The sequence below is a fragment of the Neolamprologus multifasciatus genome, chromosome 3 (assembly GCF_963576455.1).
Source record: "Neolamprologus multifasciatus chromosome 3, fNeoMul1.2, whole genome shotgun sequence".
In the NCBI taxonomy this organism is placed as follows: Eukaryota; Metazoa; Chordata; class Actinopteri; order Cichliformes; family Cichlidae; genus Neolamprologus; species Neolamprologus multifasciatus.
In genome coordinates, this window is record NC_140441.1 from 3,112,181 (window position 1) to 3,130,503 (window position 18,323).

At 41.0% G+C, this 18,323-nt stretch overlaps 1 protein-coding gene across 1 annotated transcript; it reads left to right on the forward strand.

The window, feature by feature from the left end:
• The first annotated feature begins 730 nt into the window (after positions 1-730).
• LOC146521078 (uncharacterized) lies at positions 731-15,692 on the forward strand. Its single transcript, XM_085154338.1, has 6 exons — positions 731-1,049; positions 1,984-2,322; positions 2,496-2,594; positions 6,264-6,590; positions 11,536-11,856; positions 13,955-15,692. Exons 1-6 carry the CDS (start codon positions 1,013-1,015, stop codon positions 15,274-15,276), a joined length of 2,445 nt encoding a protein of 814 aa, XP_085010464.1. The 5' UTR covers positions 731-1,012; the 3' UTR covers positions 15,277-15,692.
• Positions 15,693-18,323: the final 2,631 nt, after the last annotated feature.

An 18,323-nucleotide genomic window follows, 5' to 3' on the forward strand; every position in this document is an offset into this window, starting at 1 on the left:
AAGCATCATCAGCTAAAGTTCATATCAATCTCTGCTACATTTGATGTAAGCTAACTGTGACCATTAATTCATAGCCACTCTGCACCAGTCACACACTGTTTTTACTTTTTACATCACAGTAAACACAAGTAAACTAACCTGTTTATCCGGCCCTAGCCTGCAGAGGATTTTACATGGAGTCTTTAAATAACCCAGTTACTCTTCCTCAGTTTGTTTAGCAGCAGGTTTCACAATGTGGAAAAACATAATGTCACATGTACAGATCCAATATTTGATTAGGGAACATGAGGACTTACATGTAAGCTTTAAAAAAGCATCCTTCCATTTAAATTTAAGCTCTCTTCTTCCTCTTCTGTCCTCTTTCTTGTTCTTGTCACTCACTGATAGAACATTAAATACACTCATGAGTAACCTGATACACACCTGTGTTCCTGTAGTTTTGAGACTCTTCGCTTTGTCAGTTTTCCTCATTGTTTCACACATGCATGAAGCAGCCTCACCCCGACAGCTCAACCTTCAAATAACTGTGTCAGCTGATCACTTCCTGTCCTGTGATTGGCTGAGCTTCAGGCCTTCTCTCAGCCAAACTGGAAACAGGGATTGAGACAGTGTGAGGGTTTGTGGAGTGCCACAGTGCTGTAATGAATACTGTAGTGGAAGAAGTTCTTTCACACTCATCCTGGAGCTGCTGTAGGTCCATGATCTGCATGGAAACACATCTATGGAGAGGAAATCCAGCTACTGAGGGTCACATCTGCATCATTGTAGCTTCAGTGGATGTTTCAGTGTCAAGACTGAAGGCGGAGCTTTGTGCGTGTCCGGGTGCAAAACTAGGTGAAAGGAAGTGATCTGTGGCCGGCCGGACTTCATTCCACAGATGTGCTTTAACAAAGTGTGAAGCCGAACTCTGAGCTGTGACAGTGTGAGCAGTGTGAGAGTGTAGAAGAAAGTGAAGCTGCTGTGAGCTGATGTCCTGAAGGGCTTTTAAAGAGTCTCTGAGTTTGACAGGAACATGAAGATGTTTGTGGTGTTTGTGATCCTCCTGCACGGTAAGTACACCTTCCTCTCTCTGCTCTCATCATCAGCTTTTCTTTCATCTCTCTCTTTAATGTGTTGAAGTGCAGCAGGAGAAGATTTCCATCAAACACTGGATTCTGATTCAGATCTGCCATGACATGCTGGAAAAACTATTCATGAAATTAAACACTTACAACAACCAACCAAAACCTCAAACATGAAACTAAACACTAGCAAACTACCAGGAGCACAAGACAGACAGCATAAAGAAGGCACGACACAACCCAGGGCAAAGAAAACCCAGAGCTTAAATACACAGCAGAGTAATCAGGGAATTGGTGACAGAAGGGAAACACAGCTGGTAGAAATGAGACCTAATGAGACAAGGGAAGCAAAACTAGAAACACTGAAAGTCTGTCTTCATGGCAATGTAAGAACTCCAGCAACACAAACTGAATTTTTTTTTTCAAATTAACCAGTCAGAACTTCATAGATAGGTCCGCTGACATATAATAGGTAGGTATTGGTTAATTGGCTAAGTCACGGCCAAGTAAATACCGGACTAGATCATTACTGATGAGGGGGGGTGACATAACCCCCATATGTCTGAAAATAACACATGCATGAAATGCATAAGGAGGATGCTATAAATATACACACAGTTTTAAAAAAAAAGGGGGGGGGGATCTTTAATGGCGATAGCACGTTTGAATTAGAAAACAAGATTACATCATCACATAGGAACACATTTGTTAAAAGATCCTTATTTATGTCTCTAAAATGTAAAATTTAGTTTGACATTTTTATGTGATGGACTTCCTGCCTCTGATCTGCGCTGTGTTCTCTTTAATGAGTTGTTAAAATGTTGAATGTTTCTGTCGTTCTGTCTCCTGGTTTCTGTAAATGTGTCTAAACTTGATCTTCACCTCAAAGTGACTCATGGAGTCTCTGTCTGTGTGTCCTCAGTTTTCCAGCATGCCTCAGCTGTGGAGCTGTATGAGGGGGACTCGTTCATCCTGCCCTGTCATGTCGACACTTTAAATCTGACTAAATCCACAGTGGTGTGGAGTCGCTCCAACCTCAGTCCTCCAACCGTCCACCAGCGTCAACTTCAAGGAGACGAACTGAAAGATCAAAACCAGCGTTACAGCGGCCGAACATCCATGAAGACTGACGCTCTGGAAACTGGAGACCTCAGCCTGAACCTGACCAACCTCCAACTGTCTGACAGTGCCACCTACACCTGCTCCGTTAGAGAACATGGACGTGAACTGAGTCGGAGTGATATACAGCTACAGGTCAAAGGTCAGCAACAAACATCTGCTGTAGATACATCTGACATCACTCAGATAAAACTTAACTATTTTACTGCTGCATAAATATGTTCACTCAAAAAATATTAGCTTGAGGTATGTTCAATAAAATATATCACCACATTCAGTCAGAGGTCAAAGGTCATGTTTTTCTTTTCTCCACAGAACAGTTTCCATCCTGGGCCAAAGCTCTCCTGATTCTCCTGATTCTTCTTTTGGTTTCTGGAAGTCTCATATTTTATTTCCGTCAATATTATAAATCAGGTGAGTGTCCCGTACTATACACAAGTAGAGCTCACACAAACTTGTTCCAGAAGCTGAAAGAGTTGAGAGTTACAAACAGCTGATACAGAGAGCTGAAGAGAAACTTCCAGGTTTGTTCCAGAAGTCAGAAAACCTCCTTCAGACTCAGTCATTGATCAGTGAAACAGCTCCACAACATGACTTTACTAAACAGTGTGTGTGCTTCACTGCATTGATCTGACACAGAGGCTGCATGTGGACAAGCTGTTCTTTCATTATTTGCAGTTAATCCAGACAAAAGACTCGTCACTCATATTTCCAAGAGAGACCAGCAGAGGGCAGAAGATGTTACAACAAATACGACAAATAACAATATAACAAGTAAAGAACCAATATTCATTCAGAATGTTCAAATACTATATTCTGTACAGACCAGTGAACACAAATGTATGAGTTGTGTGCAATAACAGACCAAAACAAGAACACTGACCAAAAGAGCTGTTTTCTCGCTCCAAAATGAAATACAACTCCTCCATCGTAGCCGTTTCTGACAATTTTAGCTCAATTTGTAGATTATTCCAGGAAACCTTATATTCTAAAGCCTTTTTTCCTAATTATGTTATGAGTCTGGCAACAAACATTTGCATATTCTTGTGAAAGTTTTGGCTCTATCAGTTCAGCGGATTGAGCGGATGTTGTCATTTAGCCAGGGTAAGGACTCGGAAACAGAAACTGGTCTGTTTCTGTTTAAAAGCATGCGAGAAATTCTCCGCTGTGGAGGAATTTATGATGCGCGAGATAATTGTCCGGTGAACAGGAGACAAAGGCTCGTCAAAAGACATGTTAAAAAGAATACATGATCAGAGATAAAAATGTCCTCAGAACAAATAGAATCAATATTCAAACTGTTGCGAAATCAGTTTCACCCCGGGTCTTTTAATTCCTCGAGGCATCCAGAGACGGCGCCGGACTCAGTAGTTATTTTCACAAAAACCTTTATTCATCTTTATTCATCTTCATTTAAGCATGCATCTTCTAGAAGGGAAGACGAGGCCGGTGTCCCTCTGCAGATCTTCACTCCTTTATTTGTTACAACCAGCTTTATAGAAGTGACCCCATCATAAAACCCCCATGGTGTGCTGCAAACTCTGCGTCTGTGTGTGTATGGACGCGCACGTGAGTGCCTGTGTGTGCGCGTACCCGTATGTCTATGTGAGTGCACACCCGTGAGTGTGCGTGTGGATGTGTGAGTGTAACAGTTTAAGCACTGTGTGTGTGTCTCTGCATACGTGACTTCCTGACGGTCATAAAAGTAATCTCACCCAAGCTACACCAAATGCCTCTATACAACATAGAAAACAGTTAACATATTCCAAACACTGAGACCCCCACTCTGCATCCATATAACAATTATGAGTTTCTATTTATTTGTTTATTTACATAGAAAAGAGCAGTGGTCCAAATATGGAGCCCTGTGGAACTCCTTTGGATTTGGTGTTAAAGAGGAAGAAAACCAAGCAACGTGGATGCACTGTGTTGTAGCGGACAAGTAATGAGATAACCAACTTACAGCAGTTAAAGATTGACCAGTATTGTTTATTATTAGAATTCCATTGTATCGCTATTGTCGTTCACTACTTTAATAGCAGCAGTTACTTGTGTTTCTTTCTGAATCCTGACTGATGTTGGAAAAGAGTTAAATTTTTGTTAAAAAATTCTTTGAGTTGTTAACTAATAAGCTTTCTGTAAACTTAAACATTTAAACTAAAAGACACACTTTAGATATGGGCCCGTAGTTAGCAATGATGGGAATAACGGTGTTACAAGTAACGGCGTTACTTTTTTCAGTAACAAGTAATCTAACTAGTTACTATTCCTATTTTCACAACGCCGTTACCGTTACTAAGAAGAAAATGCGGTGCAGTCTCATTACTATTTTTCAACAAACAGACGGTTGAAGCTGTGTGCAGCTTACCGCACCTCAGTTGCACGGAAGTAGCTGTAAGTAATCTGGGCGTTACAGCTTTAAGCAGCTGCGCGCGCTCCTGCGGGCGGCAATCACTTTCTGCTCGACGATCACTTTTGGCACAACACCTGGAGCTAAGGGGGCAAAACAATCACATGAGTGCTGCTGTTTGACTGACAAAGAATAAAGTAGTCCTTGTAAGCCAATCACATGACCACTTTAATATTACAAAGCAACAAGGTGATACAGTTTTTAAATTGTGTTGATAGGCCACATAAAACCAGATTCATGATAAACAATACGCTGTGTTTTTTCCTCAGTCATTTCGTCACGTTTACTGAGGACAGCGCTAGCAAGCACTCTCTGCTTATGACCAAAGAAACCAAACAAAGAAAAACAGCCCGTTCGTGTTGGTGGAAAAATGCACCATGTCAACCAATCAAAAAATGATATGGCAACATGATATTTGGTTATTTAGGACTGCTGTCTCCAGGTAGAAACAGGAGTGATACAGCTGCTGCGGTCAGACCTGCAGGTATCAGGCTGTGATGTTCTCCTTTATAGTGGACAGAAATTATTTTTGGAGTAGCACAAATAATTTGTGTGGCATCTTATTGAATGCAGAAAGGCTGATTGTTCTGTAAATAGTTTGAAATGGTTATTTAAAAAAAAGGGGTAAAAGGTAAATGGCTGCAAATAACTGTTGATTTTAAAATTGACAGTTTATATTTGCGTTTAAAGTTATGAAATATGATTCAATAAACATGTTTGTGGTTGTTAAAGTAAAAAATATAACCTTTTCTACTCTGATTTTATATTTTTTGTTTGATTTTAGATCAACTGTGTTAATACAGTCTGTCAACATGAAAACCTGACTGTAAATTCAGACACGTGAGGTTGTGTTGAAAACAATGATACCAAATAAGGCAAAGGAAATAGTTTTTAAAGGTCAAATCAAAAGTAGTCAAAAATGGCCAATTATACCCTGGACCCCAGAGGGTTAAACATTTTTTTTAAAAGTAACACAATAGTTACTTTTCAAGTAATTAATTACTTTTAGAATATTGTAACTCAGTTACTAACTCAGTTACTTTTTTGAAGAAGTAACTAGTAACTATAATTAGTTACGTTTTCAAAGTAACTCGCCCAACACTAGTAGTTAGTAACATCTGAATTATCACCTCTGTTCAGCAAAGGAAAATACACAGATTTCCATATTTCAGGGATTTCACTGTTTAAAGGCTTAAATTAAAAATACAGGTTAGTGGTTCTGCCAGATATCAGCAATCACACATTGGTCACTGATATTTGCAAAAATACCAATATGGACATGTTAGTGAAAAATAAATGAGTAGGATTTAATTTTACATAAAGGTCAAGAATGTAAAGAATTTAGAAGAAGGAAATTAGAGGTCCTCCAGGCCTTTATCTTCTTAAGACATAATGACATATGCATGGTAATCAAATAAATGTATGAATAATTTTTGTGTGTGAAGAAAACTCCTCATTTACATGAACAAACTGGAATCTTTCAGATGTGATTCAAGCCATTGCAGTGAATTTCCTTTAATAACTCTGGTGTGTTCTAGTCTTTGTAGGAAAATGTTGTGGTCTACACTGAGGTCTAACAGGACAAGCACAGAAATAAGTCCTCTGTAACAGGTCATAAGAAGAACATTAGTAACCTTCACTACAGCTCATGTTGTGCTTTGTTGTCCTCTCAGTCACCTGGGTGGAGGTGAATTCAGGGGTGGAGTCTGTCCAGCTGATCTGCAAAACCACAGTTTGTCTGCCTAAAGATGCTAAAGTGGAGTGGAAGGATGAAGATGACAGGAAGGTCCACGTGTATGAGAACGGCTCTGACCAGCCTGAAGAACAGGACGATAAATACAAGAACCGAACAAAGATGAAGAGAAACTTACTGGAACCTGGAGACCTCAGTCTGACCCTGAAACACCCCACAGATGGAGACAACTCCACCTACACCTGCACCGCCTACAGCAGGGAGGGGAACATCCTGATGGAGAAACAAGTGGAGCTGAAAGTCAGAGGTCAGTGCTGTAGATACAGGTCAAAGGTCAGAGGTCAGACTCATGATGATGGTTCAGTGTCAGTGGGCTCCATCCAATAATGTTACAGTGTTAGCATGTCTGATGTTTTTTGGCTGTTTTGATTTTTATTTGATTTCCACTCAAATTTAAAAGCTTCAGCAGATGAACTGTAGGAGCAAAGTTCATGTGTGAGACTTCATCTGAAAGGTAACATCTTCTAGTTTCTGAACATGTGTTTGTTTAGCAGGTGGCTAAAACACAGGCTAAGCTAAGTCAGTTCAAATCTCAGTAAAAACCTTCTTTGGTCCTCATCTATAATCAGTCATATCTGAGTCACAATAACTAGAAGATGATTTCTAGCAGAAGTGTGAACATCTCCACATCCTTTCTCCATGTTATCATTCAAAGCTGTGTGAAGTTTCAGAGCTCTGCAGCTAACAGAGACTTTCAGTTTGCTGCTCTCTTCCTCTGACAGCTCCATTCTTAGGGAGCGTTAGTTCTCTGTTTCACTTTATTCCACTTATTCAGTCTGATGTTCTCTGATCTGTTTCTCTTGTTTAGAGTCTTCAATGCTGCCAGTGCCTCTCTTTGCTTTAACAAACCTTTCTCTTTATTTCTGAGCTTTTTAAGGACTTTAACTGATGCATCAACCTTTGAAAATGGAAAGAAATCAGTCAGATTCATGGCTGCATCAAAGTGTCACATGTAGTTCTCCCACATCAGCTGGATTATATCTATAGCAGCAAACAGCAGCTGATCCACAAATCTTCGTCACTGTTAATAAAGTTGGATCAGTTCAAACGCAGTGGAACCCTAACTTACAAAATTAATTTGTTCCCGAGGGTCTTTTGTAAATCAAAACCTTTCGTAAGTCGAAGCACCCATCGCGCCTTGTGAACAATAGGCTATAGGCTAATTGCTAACTGCAACAACAATACGTCATTCAAGTGGAACAGCGACTTACTTTGTAAGTACAAAAGCAAAGGGGTTGTCACATGATTCAGAAGGCATTCTGGGCTCAGCCAATCAGAGCCAGCGGATTTTGTTACACGGGCATTTTGCCGTAACGCGGGCAGAAATATTGCGGTCAAGTGCCTTCGTAACTAGAATTTTTAATTAAATGGGGTATTCGCAAGTCAGGGTTCCACTGTAGTTTGTTGCTCTGCACTTGAAAGCAGCATGTACAGTTCACGAGCGAACCGCACAGAGCTTCAGACTGTCTAATGCTCTCTTCCCTAAGGTTAGCAAGTTTAATGACAAGTAAACAACATTTAAAGACTTCCGTGAGGGAAATACTTGTTTTTGATTAATCTGAAGTGTTTCGATAGATCTCAGTGAGTTAAAAAGTAGGGTTAGCATGTAATCCTGCTAAAAGTGTTAGCACGTTTCTATTATCAATATTGTTTGAGATTTAATTTTGGTTGAAGCTTTTGTTGATATTATGGTTAATATTCTTGATTAATGATGATCAATATCCCTGATATTTAACAAGGGGTAAATACTTGGTCTTCTATCATAATTTTACACGCTGCTTAAAACAAAGTATAACATCCACCCACTGTGAATGGTATAACTTTGGGGTCAAAGTTTGAATCTTTTTTTCAGTTCATTCAAATAAATTCTTTGATGCTGTTGTCTAAAAGCCGAAAATTTTAGGGGGAGCAACTGTACGTTTAATTAAACAGACTAAGACTAAGAGTCCCCACAGTGGGAGTCCATGATGGCTCAAAGTCTCTGATCCTAACTGTTCCTGAGTCTCTCCCCCTGCCTCCTCTTTGGATCTTTTCCTCCTCTGTAACATGAGGAAACATGCAGAAATGATTGAGTCGGCATGCTATTCATCACATGCTTCACAATACTTTTCTGTCTTCGGGTTGGAAGGAAGTTGGTTTGGAAACATATTCAGCGATGCTTCATCTCCTGCTTTGTGTTTGTGTGGGTGCCATCCTGATGACATCCAGTTTGTGCTCCACTGGGTGATGAGAGTCAAATCGTATACAATGAACCATATGTGGTGGTTTATGGTACATATCAACTTTTAAATGTCCCCCATTACTGATGGACATCTCGCAGTCTAAGAAGGCTAACCTGCTACTTTTCATATCCTCCCTGGTGAATTTGTGTAGGTCCACCAGGTTAATGTAATCAGTGAATTGTGGTACATCCTCAGGTTTAGATTATACCTAGATGTTATTCACGTACCTCAACTAATCACTTGGTCTTGTTCCAGGGAAGTATAATACCCCCCCTCCCCCCCCCCCCCCCACACACACACACACACCTTTTCCACTTCTTCCATGTACAAGTTGGACACAATGGATGACACTGAAGAACCCATGGTATACCCATGTTTCTGCCAGTAGTACTGACCCTTGTATGTGAAATAGGTGGAATTAAGACAGTTCCAAGAGCAAACACACTTGGTCAGTAATGAGAGTGATTCTGTTGATGGTATTGGGGTCATCCTGTAATCTTTTATGAACTACCTCCAACGCTTCAGTAATTGGAACACAAGTGAAGAGAGATGTAACATCCCAATGGTACGTCTTTCAATGCTGTGATTTTAGCTAATCCCCAACTCTCTGTGAATAGTATTCATGGTTATTCATGAGTAGTCATTGGTCAATGGTCGTAGATCAGTGGTCATGACAATTTGCATATTAATGGTCAAACCCCCCCCCCCCCCCCCAGCCTATTGTTCATTCAGTGGTGCTAGTTTCAGTCATTGTGCAAAGGTACTCCCAATGGGGAAACTTGTAGTCAGCTGAGAAGACACTTGGATGACTGACAAAACATTTCTCCCACCTATGTCCAGATGAACACAACCGACTTTTTACAGTTCACAAGGATTTTTTTGCAGTCATACTACATCAGCACATAAGCCTGAAAAAGCATTAAATGTAAAGTGTAAAAAAGAAGAAAAGTTGTGACAGTTTTCCTCCAGTAGTCTGTGGTCCAGACCATTTCAAGGTGAGTTTCATTATCAGCAGTGTCACTGAGAATCAGGGCTTACATCCATCTATCTTCTTCCACTTATCCTGGGATGGGTCACAAGGGCAAGATCCTAAGCACAGAAGCCCAGTCCTCCCTTTCCCCAGCCACCTCCTTCAGCTGGTCTGGGGCAATGCAAAGGCATTCCCTGGCCAGCCAAAAGATATAATTGCTCCAGCATGTCCTGGGACTTCCCCAGGGCCTCCTCCTGGTGGGACATGCCCAGAACACCTTGACCAAGAAGCTACCAGGAGCCATCATTTTCAGATGCCTGAATCACCTAAAGTGACTCCTTTCGATGTGGAGGAGTAGCGTCTCTACTCTGAGCACTCCAAATATCTACACTTCACAGAGTTCTTTTGATTCCTCAGAGGCATCCGATGGAAGACAAAACACTGCTCAGTAGACCATTTAACACTTTATTTTCTCTTTCACATTACTTCTAGAAGGGAGATGCATCCTGCATGACACTTTGCCGCAGATCTCAAAATGGTGACGCGCACCTGACAGTTTCATTCCCCGGCACCCCATTCTAGTCTAAACAACAGCATTTCAGTAACTTTCGACTACAATATGGTTCCTTCTTATCTACTGCTCTACAGGCAAATATGGGTGAGAGTCTACGACTGAAGGACACCTATTCTAATGCCTTTATTATTCAGGGTTGTGTCCACTCAACACTACTTCTATATGATTATATGGCAGTTTTGAATAATATGAGATTAATAAAAGGCACAGTAATAAAGCACTTCAGGTAAGATCATTCCAACATCCCCTCTTTTGGTCTCCCCCCATGGTAGACCAACAGTACTGCAAGTAATCAAACATAATATCAGTGGATTGACCCTTCCTGGTTCTCAAAAGTGGCATCATGTGGTCTGCCTCGGCATCAGAATCTCCCACAGCCCGATTAATCACTCTTACCAATAACAGATACAAAGAAAAACCCAACAATCATATGACCCCCTACGAGCAAGCACTTTGGCGAAGGTGGGAAGGAAAAACTCCCTTTTAACAAGAAGAAACCTCTGGCAGAACCAGGCTCAGGGAGGGGCGGGGCCATCTGCTGCGACCAGTTTGGGTGAGAGAAAGAAAACAGGATAAAGGCATGCTGTGGAAGAGAGAATGAGATTAATAACAGATATGATTCAATGTTCAATTCAATTCAAGAGCCGTGAAAGGATTAGGGACAGGAACAGTTTTAGTTGTCAACATATCATTAATGGTCCTCAAATCATGTGCCATACGATACTTTCCCATGCCGTGCTTTTCTACAGGCAAAATTGGAGTGTTCCAGCATGAGGTTGAGGGTGCTAACACCCTTACCTTCAATAAGCCCTCTATGGTTTCCGCCATACCCTCCTCTGCCTCAGGTCTGTGACGGCATTACGGACGCCAAATCGGGACTTCCTTCTCCAACTCAGAAGTCACAGGGGAGCATGTGGTTAAGCCGAGCAACCAGCCACCCTTTAGAGCAGGGGTCGCCAACTTCAGGCCTCGAGGGCCGGTGTCCTGCATTTCTTAGATGTGTCCGTGATCCAACACAGCTGATTCAAATGGCTAAATTACCTCCTCAACATGTCTTGCAGTTCACCAGAGGCCTGGTAATGAACTAATCATTTGATTCAAGTGTGTAGACCCAGGGTGAAGGCAACATCGTAGACATAGAGGACAGCTACAAGTACCTGGTGATCCCACAGGCACACCAACAGTGTGATTAATAAAGAAATGTTTGAACCATGCTTTCTCAGTCTGCGCCTGAGTCCAAGATTGTCCAAAGAATCCAAGTTATCCTTGTATGTGTAACGTCTGTGAGACGTCTTCACTTTTTGTTTCTAAATGAATGTTTTGGAGTGGTTCAGCAGTTTATTCCACATTTGTATTCAAGACAGTGGATAACAGTGAAAAGCTCATCTGGTTATCACTTTTAATTTTGTGTTTGATGTCCTCTCAGTCCCCCAAGTGGAGGTGGAGGACGGGGTGGACTCTCTCCAGCTGCCCTTCAATACCACAGGTCTGCCTGAAGACGTTATAGTGGTCTGGAAGGACGGGAAATCCAGAATGGTCCACATGTATCAGAATGGCTCTGACCAGCTTGAAGAACAGCACCAGATTTACAGAGACCGAACGAAGATGAATGAAGACCTGCTGAAAAACGAAAACCTCAGTCTGACCCTGAAACACCCCACGGACTGTGACGGTGGAGCTTTCATCTGTGAAGTTTGGAGGAATGGAGACATTTTCATAGCAAAACCACTGCTGCTTAAACCCAAAGGTTTGATCCATTGTTTACTTTTTTCCTTGTATGTCACTAAGAACAGACTGCCCTGACATCAATGCAAAAAAATTTGCTTTGATGCTCCATTTAATGCATGACTCTCTAACTGTTATTTATCACAATGGAAATTACAAAAGTTTCAACTACATTCAAGACTAAAAACAGACCTGCAATAGAAATGTGTTTGGGAGCATTAAGCTAATCAGGAAGCCTGTTCCGTAGAAGAGGGGCCTGAAAACTGAAGGCTCTCCCTCCCATTCTACTTTTAAATACTCTAGGAACAACAAGTAGGCCTGCAGAGCGGGAGTGAAGTGCTCCAATAGGGTGATATGATACTACAAGGTCATTAAGATAAGATGGGGCCTGATTATTTAAGACCTTGTATGTGAGGAGCAGGATATTGAATTCAATTCTGGATTTAAAAGGAAGCCAATGAAGGGAAGCCAAAACAGGAGAAATATGCTCTCTCTTTCTAGTCCCTGTCAGGACTCTTGCTGCAGCATTTTTGATTAACTGAAGCTGAGTGCAGCCATCCTATTTTACATAGAGTCAACAAATAAACAAACAGGAATATCAAGAATGAATATCAAGGGGTTTTAGTTGCTTTTGAACACAATAGCAATCAACAGCAACAATGCACAAAATACAAACATAAAAGACTTCGAACAAGTATATTACATCTACAAAGACTCATCACAGAAGTCCAAATCAGACCTTTGGGCCTTTGTCTGTACTGCAAAGCCTCAACCTCAGCAGATATCTTGATACATGTTCAATCTGTCAGTTTTTGTTGTTGTTGTGACTTAAAGAATCTTCAGCAGAATCTTCATGACTGGAAAATCCAAAATGTCTCCAGAGGCTCCGAGTCCAGATGAACATGTATTAGTGTTTAGAGTGGAACTGAGATGATAGGGACTAGGACCTGGGGGACATGATGTGATGGAGCGGTCAGCAGGTGTGGGGAGGTGTGGACAGGTACTTGATGGAGTGTTTCCTGCATGCTGGACTCCATATGATATGTTAGCAGGGAGTATCTGGCTCCTGATTGGTTGAAGTGGAGCCCATCTGCTGCAGAAAGATGCCTCCTGTCCCAGAAAACATTGAAGTTGTCTCTGTGTGGGAGCGCTGTTTGGAATCCGGTTTGTGCCCATGTGGATAAGGATGGTGTCGGCCTCCGGACGGGATCATATTCTGCCAGGAAACTTGTCTAAAATGTCCCAGAGCATCGGGCCGGGAAAAGACAGAGCGTACGCCTCCTTTATTGTGAAATTCCTCACCATGGTAACTGAACACATCAGCTGGTCTGCAGCAGGTTATGTTCAGAGTTTGAGGCTCAAATTGGCTCAAAGTGTCCCATTTTCACTGATGGTTTTCCCGACGACATGCTTCAAGTGTGATCTGGATCCTCTGCTGAAGGAATCTGCTTTCTATCCACAACCTGTTGATCCGTATCTGACTAACAGCAGCGCAGGAAGCCCTGCAGTTATAGAGAAACTGTCTGAGTCGCATTGTTGCTGCAGTTTACCTGCAACTGCTGCTGAAGAAAAAGTCTCAATGTGTTTGTGTTTGGTCCTAATCTGCTGCCCAGTCTGTTTGACACTGCTGGATTTCCAGCTGATAGATGACAGATTAGAAACTGATCAGTCTATTGATCACACAATATTCCATCAATAGAATTGATTTGACTTTGATTTGTGTAACAAAGTGATTTCCACGTCTCCTTCATGATGTGACAGTGTCAGAGCTGAATGCACTTGTAGAGTATCATGTTTTTATGGCTCACATTTAAAGTGTTCCAGCTCTAATGTACAGCTGTCATATTAGAAATAGAAGCAGCTCTGATTTTAGTGCTCAAAGAAATCTATGAAGTTATGAATTCACACATGAACAGTTTTCTGCAGCGTTCCTCTTGGCCTTATTTGCAGCTCCACTCTTGTTTTTGCTCTAATAATTATTTCTCTCCATGAGCTGTTTCTCTGCCTGAAGGAGGCGCCACTCCATCGCTTCATTAGTGCAGAACAAGAGTCACATGATGCTGCTCTGTGAACACCAATCACACTTTGTACAGCTCATGTTGTGTTTGTTGTCCTCTCAGTGTGTCAGGTGGAGGTGGAGGAGGGGGCGGAGTCTGTCCAGCTGCCCTTCAGAACCACACAAAACCTGCCTGAAGATGCTGAAGTGGAGTGTAGACACCATCAACCTGAATACAGGATGGTCCACGTGTATGAGAATGGCTCTGACAAACCTGAAGAACAGCACCGGGATTACAGAAGCCGAACGAAGATGAATGAAGACCTGCTGAAAACTGGAGACCTCAGTCTGACCCTGAAACACCCCACAGAGAGAGACAGTGGAGAATACAGATGTGATGTCTACAAATCGCAGTTTTGTGGGAATAACCATGCCTATCGCATCCTGCTAAGGAAGAAAACAGTAGTCTTGTTAGGTTGCAGATCATTTTGGCAATCTTTTCCCGTGCATTCAGCGCATCGACAAAGTGCGTGTAGGCTAGCCGCTGCCTTCTGCCCAAGACAGCATGTTCTGTACAACAGAGTTGTGCTTTGTCCTCGCCTGAACGGCCATGGTGCTGTTACGCAATACAACAGCTCCGACTCAAAGGATGACCTGCACGTTAGATACCTGGACGGAGAAGACAGCGGTATTGTCGTCGTTGGAATAAATCGACCAAAAGCCAAAAATGCCATAAACAAAAATCTTGTGAAAATGATGTTTGAAGCTGTGGAGGACATCAAGAAGAATAAAAATGTGCGCAGTGTAATTTTATGTAGTTTGGTTCCTGGTATATTTTGTGCAGGTGCAGATCTGAAGGAGAGGGCCAAGATGCACCAGAGCGAAGTGGGACCATTTGTATCCAAAGTAAGAGCCCTCATTACAGAGCTAGGAAACCTGCCAGTACCAACAATTGCTGCAATTGATGGTGCTGCCTTAGGAGGAGGCTTGGAAATGGCCCTTGCTTGTGACATCAGAATTTCCTCCAATACTGCCAAAATGGGACTAGTTGAGACTAAACTTGCAATTATTCCTGGAGCAGGTGGTACACAACGTCTCCCTAGGGTGATTGGCGTCTCTCTTGCCAAGGAGCTCATCTTTGCTGCACGAGTGGTTGATGGAACACAGGCGCAACAAATGGGTCTCGTCAGTCATTCTGTGGAGCAGAATAACAGTGGAGATGCTGCCTACTTGAGGGCTCTGGAGCTTGCCCGAGAGATTAACCCCCAGGGCCCAATTGCAATAAGGATGGCAAAGTTGGCAATTAACCAGGGGATAGAGGTGGATTTATCTACAGGTCTGGCAATAGAAGAGGCTTGTTATTCCCAGGTGATACCAACCAAAGACCGTTTGGAAGGCTTGTCTGCTTTCAAGGAGAAGAGGCAGCCTCAGTACAAAGGGGAATGAAGTCATCGTTCCAGAATCGATCAGTTCTGCCTTCAGCTCTGCTACTGTTCCACTGCTTCCAACATAAATTATGAGTCAGACTAAACTCGTCAACACATTAGCCCTTACATCATAGTTGACAGCTGGACCTTAGGGGTCGTTGTGGTTGGTGTTTCAGGCTAAAGCACTTTCTGACTTTGATAATTCAATTCACGTTTATTTATATCGTGACAATTTATGACCAGAGATGGGTAGTAACATGTTACTTGTAACGTGTTACTGTAATCCAATTACTTTTTTCAAGTAACGAGTAAAGTATTTGAAGGAGTGAGTGTAAACACAAAAAATATTTTATTTTATGTGCTGGAATGTGCAGAAAATGGGTTTAAATGTCAAACAAATTTCTTCCCGTCAGAGAATTTTGCATATAATTAACATTTTTGCTTGATGCATAAAGTTAAAAGATTAAAACTAATAAAACAAGTTTTAAAAAGAGACTTTTCCATTTGATTACATTTTGTATGATGGATTATGCAGAAAAAGTAGAATTGGGCTGAAAGGTCTATCGCTTTATCACCTATTCAGGTTGTAAATCGTGTTTTTAAAAAGTAACTTAGTAATTAATTACTTTTGAAAATAAGTAATCAGTAAAGTAACAGGATTACTTTTGGGGGGAAGTAATCAGTAATTAGTTACTGATTACTTTTTTCAAGTAACTTGACCAACACTGTTTATGACAGCAGTCACCACAAGGTGCTTTAAATTGTAAAGTAAAGAATTTACAACTAATCACATTAAGATTTGGAGAAACAAAGCAAACTAACCCAGCTAAGTTAAATGTGTCCTGCTGTGTTCATGTCTGCATAAAACAGTTTTTGATTCCCTTTACCAAAGTGAAGTGAATGGAGATGGTTTGATGTCTTACTTTTGGGGCCTCAATGTGCTAGTAACAAAAAAATCTTTCAGATTAATTGGTGAAAAATCATTAATTGTTTTTGGTGCCAAATTAATCTGAATAAAGACTTATCTCAACTCTATAATTTACCAAAAAAAGTTCTGAGCGACTTGATTACTGGTCAGAGCTTGACACTTTTCCCCATAGCAAATAGCAAACATAAGCTAAACTATTTTGTTTACATGTCATCTTTACTTGCTGCCCAATTTTGTTACTTACTTAGGACAACATCATATTAAAGTGGTTTTTTTTTTTTTTTTTTAAATACAAACATCCCTGATAAATATGAGGGGTGCCTAAAGCTTACATCACCTGAAACTATCTGAAATCGGCTTGTCTTCCTTTGCAGCAACTTTGTTCTGATTGGCTATCCCTTGAACAGCACAACAGTGTGTTGTACTTCTCTGTTGACAGCCAGAGCGACACCTGAGATAACGATATTAAGGATATCAGTTCTGACATCATACAAGGTTAAGAGTGTCACGGTCTGTTTGCCAGACCGTGGGAATGTGAGGAATGAGGACCCAAAGTGCAGGACTTTATGATGAAGGCAGTGCGTTCATTTACAGTGGTGTAATGATCCAAACAACAATAAATCCCCAGTGCAATCCCAACTCCCGTTCCGTGTCTTCTTCTCAGTGCGGTGTTGCAGCAATTTCTCACACCAGCCTATTAATTAACGAAAGACCAAGACAGACTTTTAATTCATTTGAAAGCCTGATTCTTAACCTTGTCCACCCTAGCTGTAAAACTCAGAAACCAGTCTTACTTGTTATCATCTATCGTCCACCTGGGCCTTACACAGAGTTTCTCTCTGATTTCTCAGACTTTTTATCTGATTTAGTTCTGAGCTCAGATAAAATAATTATTGTGGGTGATTTTAACATCCATGTAGATGCTAAAAATGACAGCCTCAACATGGCATTTAATCTGTTATTAGACTCAATTGGCTTCTCTCAAAATGTAAAAGAACCCACCCACCACTTTAATCACACTCTAGATCTTGTTTTAACATATGGCATAGAAACTGAACATTTAACAGTGTTTCCTGAAAACCCTCTCCTGTCTGATCATTTCCTGATAACATTTACATTTACAATAATTGATTACGCAGCAGTGGAGAGTGGACTTTATCACAGTAGATGTCTTTCTGAAAGCGCTGTAACTAAGTTTAAGAATATAATCCACCCACCACTTTAATCACACTCTAGATCTTGTTTTAAACTATATGGCATAGAAACTGAACATTTAACAGTGTTTCCTGAAAACCCTCTCCTGTGTGATTATTTCCTGATAACACTTACATTTACAATAATTGATTACACAGCAATGGAGAGTAGACTTCATGAACTTCTTCACAAATACAATTTTAATAATTAGAGAAAAAATTACCAATAATCATCCTACAGATGTAATATTATCTAAAGCTACTGTTAGTACCATTGATGTTAAGTTAGACTCTTTTTCTCCAATTGATCTTTCTGAGTTAACGTCAATAATTACTTCCTCCAAACCATCAACGTGTCTTTTAGACCCCATTCCTACAAAACTGCTCAAAGAAGTCCTGCCATTAATTAATTCTTCGATCTTAAATATGATCAACCTATCTCTAATAATCGGCTATGTACCACAGGCCTTCAAGCTGGCTGTAGTTAAACCTTTACTCAAAAAGCATCTCTATACCCAGCAGTCTTAGCTAATTATAGGCCAATCTCCAACCTTCCTTTCATATCAAAAATCAGAATCAGAATCAGAATCGTGTTTATTGGCCAAGTATATGTGCAGACACATACAGGGAATTTGGTTCCAGTAGATGGTGGCTCTCAAGCACAGCAATGTAAATCACACACACACACACACACACACACACACACACACACACACACACACACACACACACACACACACGTGTCTATATACATACATACACATACATACACAAAGCTGTGTAAACCAACTATAAATAACTAATCTAAACTTATATACATAAAATACAGAATGAATGAGGTGGATAAATACCACAGAATGTACATAAGGTGCAGTTGCAGTTGCAGTCTGGCAGTGGGAGCAGTGTGACAGGTCAACTGTTAAGAAGGGAGATGGCGAGGGGAAA

What these genes read in the sequence shown, in the direction of transcription:
- LOC146521078 (XM_085154338.1), top strand. Translation starts at nt 1,013, where the DNA reads ATGAAGATGTTTGTGGTGTTTGTGATCCTCCTGCACG. An exon ending in GTTTGTGATCCTCCTGCACG is followed by an intron (nt 1,050 to 1,983) that starts GTAAGTACACCT and finishes GTGTGTCCTCAG; the next exon opens with TTTTCCAGCATGCCTCAGCT. An exon ending in ACTGCTGCTTAAACCCAAAG is followed by an intron (nt 11,857 to 13,954) that starts GTTTGATCCATT and finishes TTGTCCTCTCAG; the next exon opens with TGTGTCAGGTGGAGGTGGAG.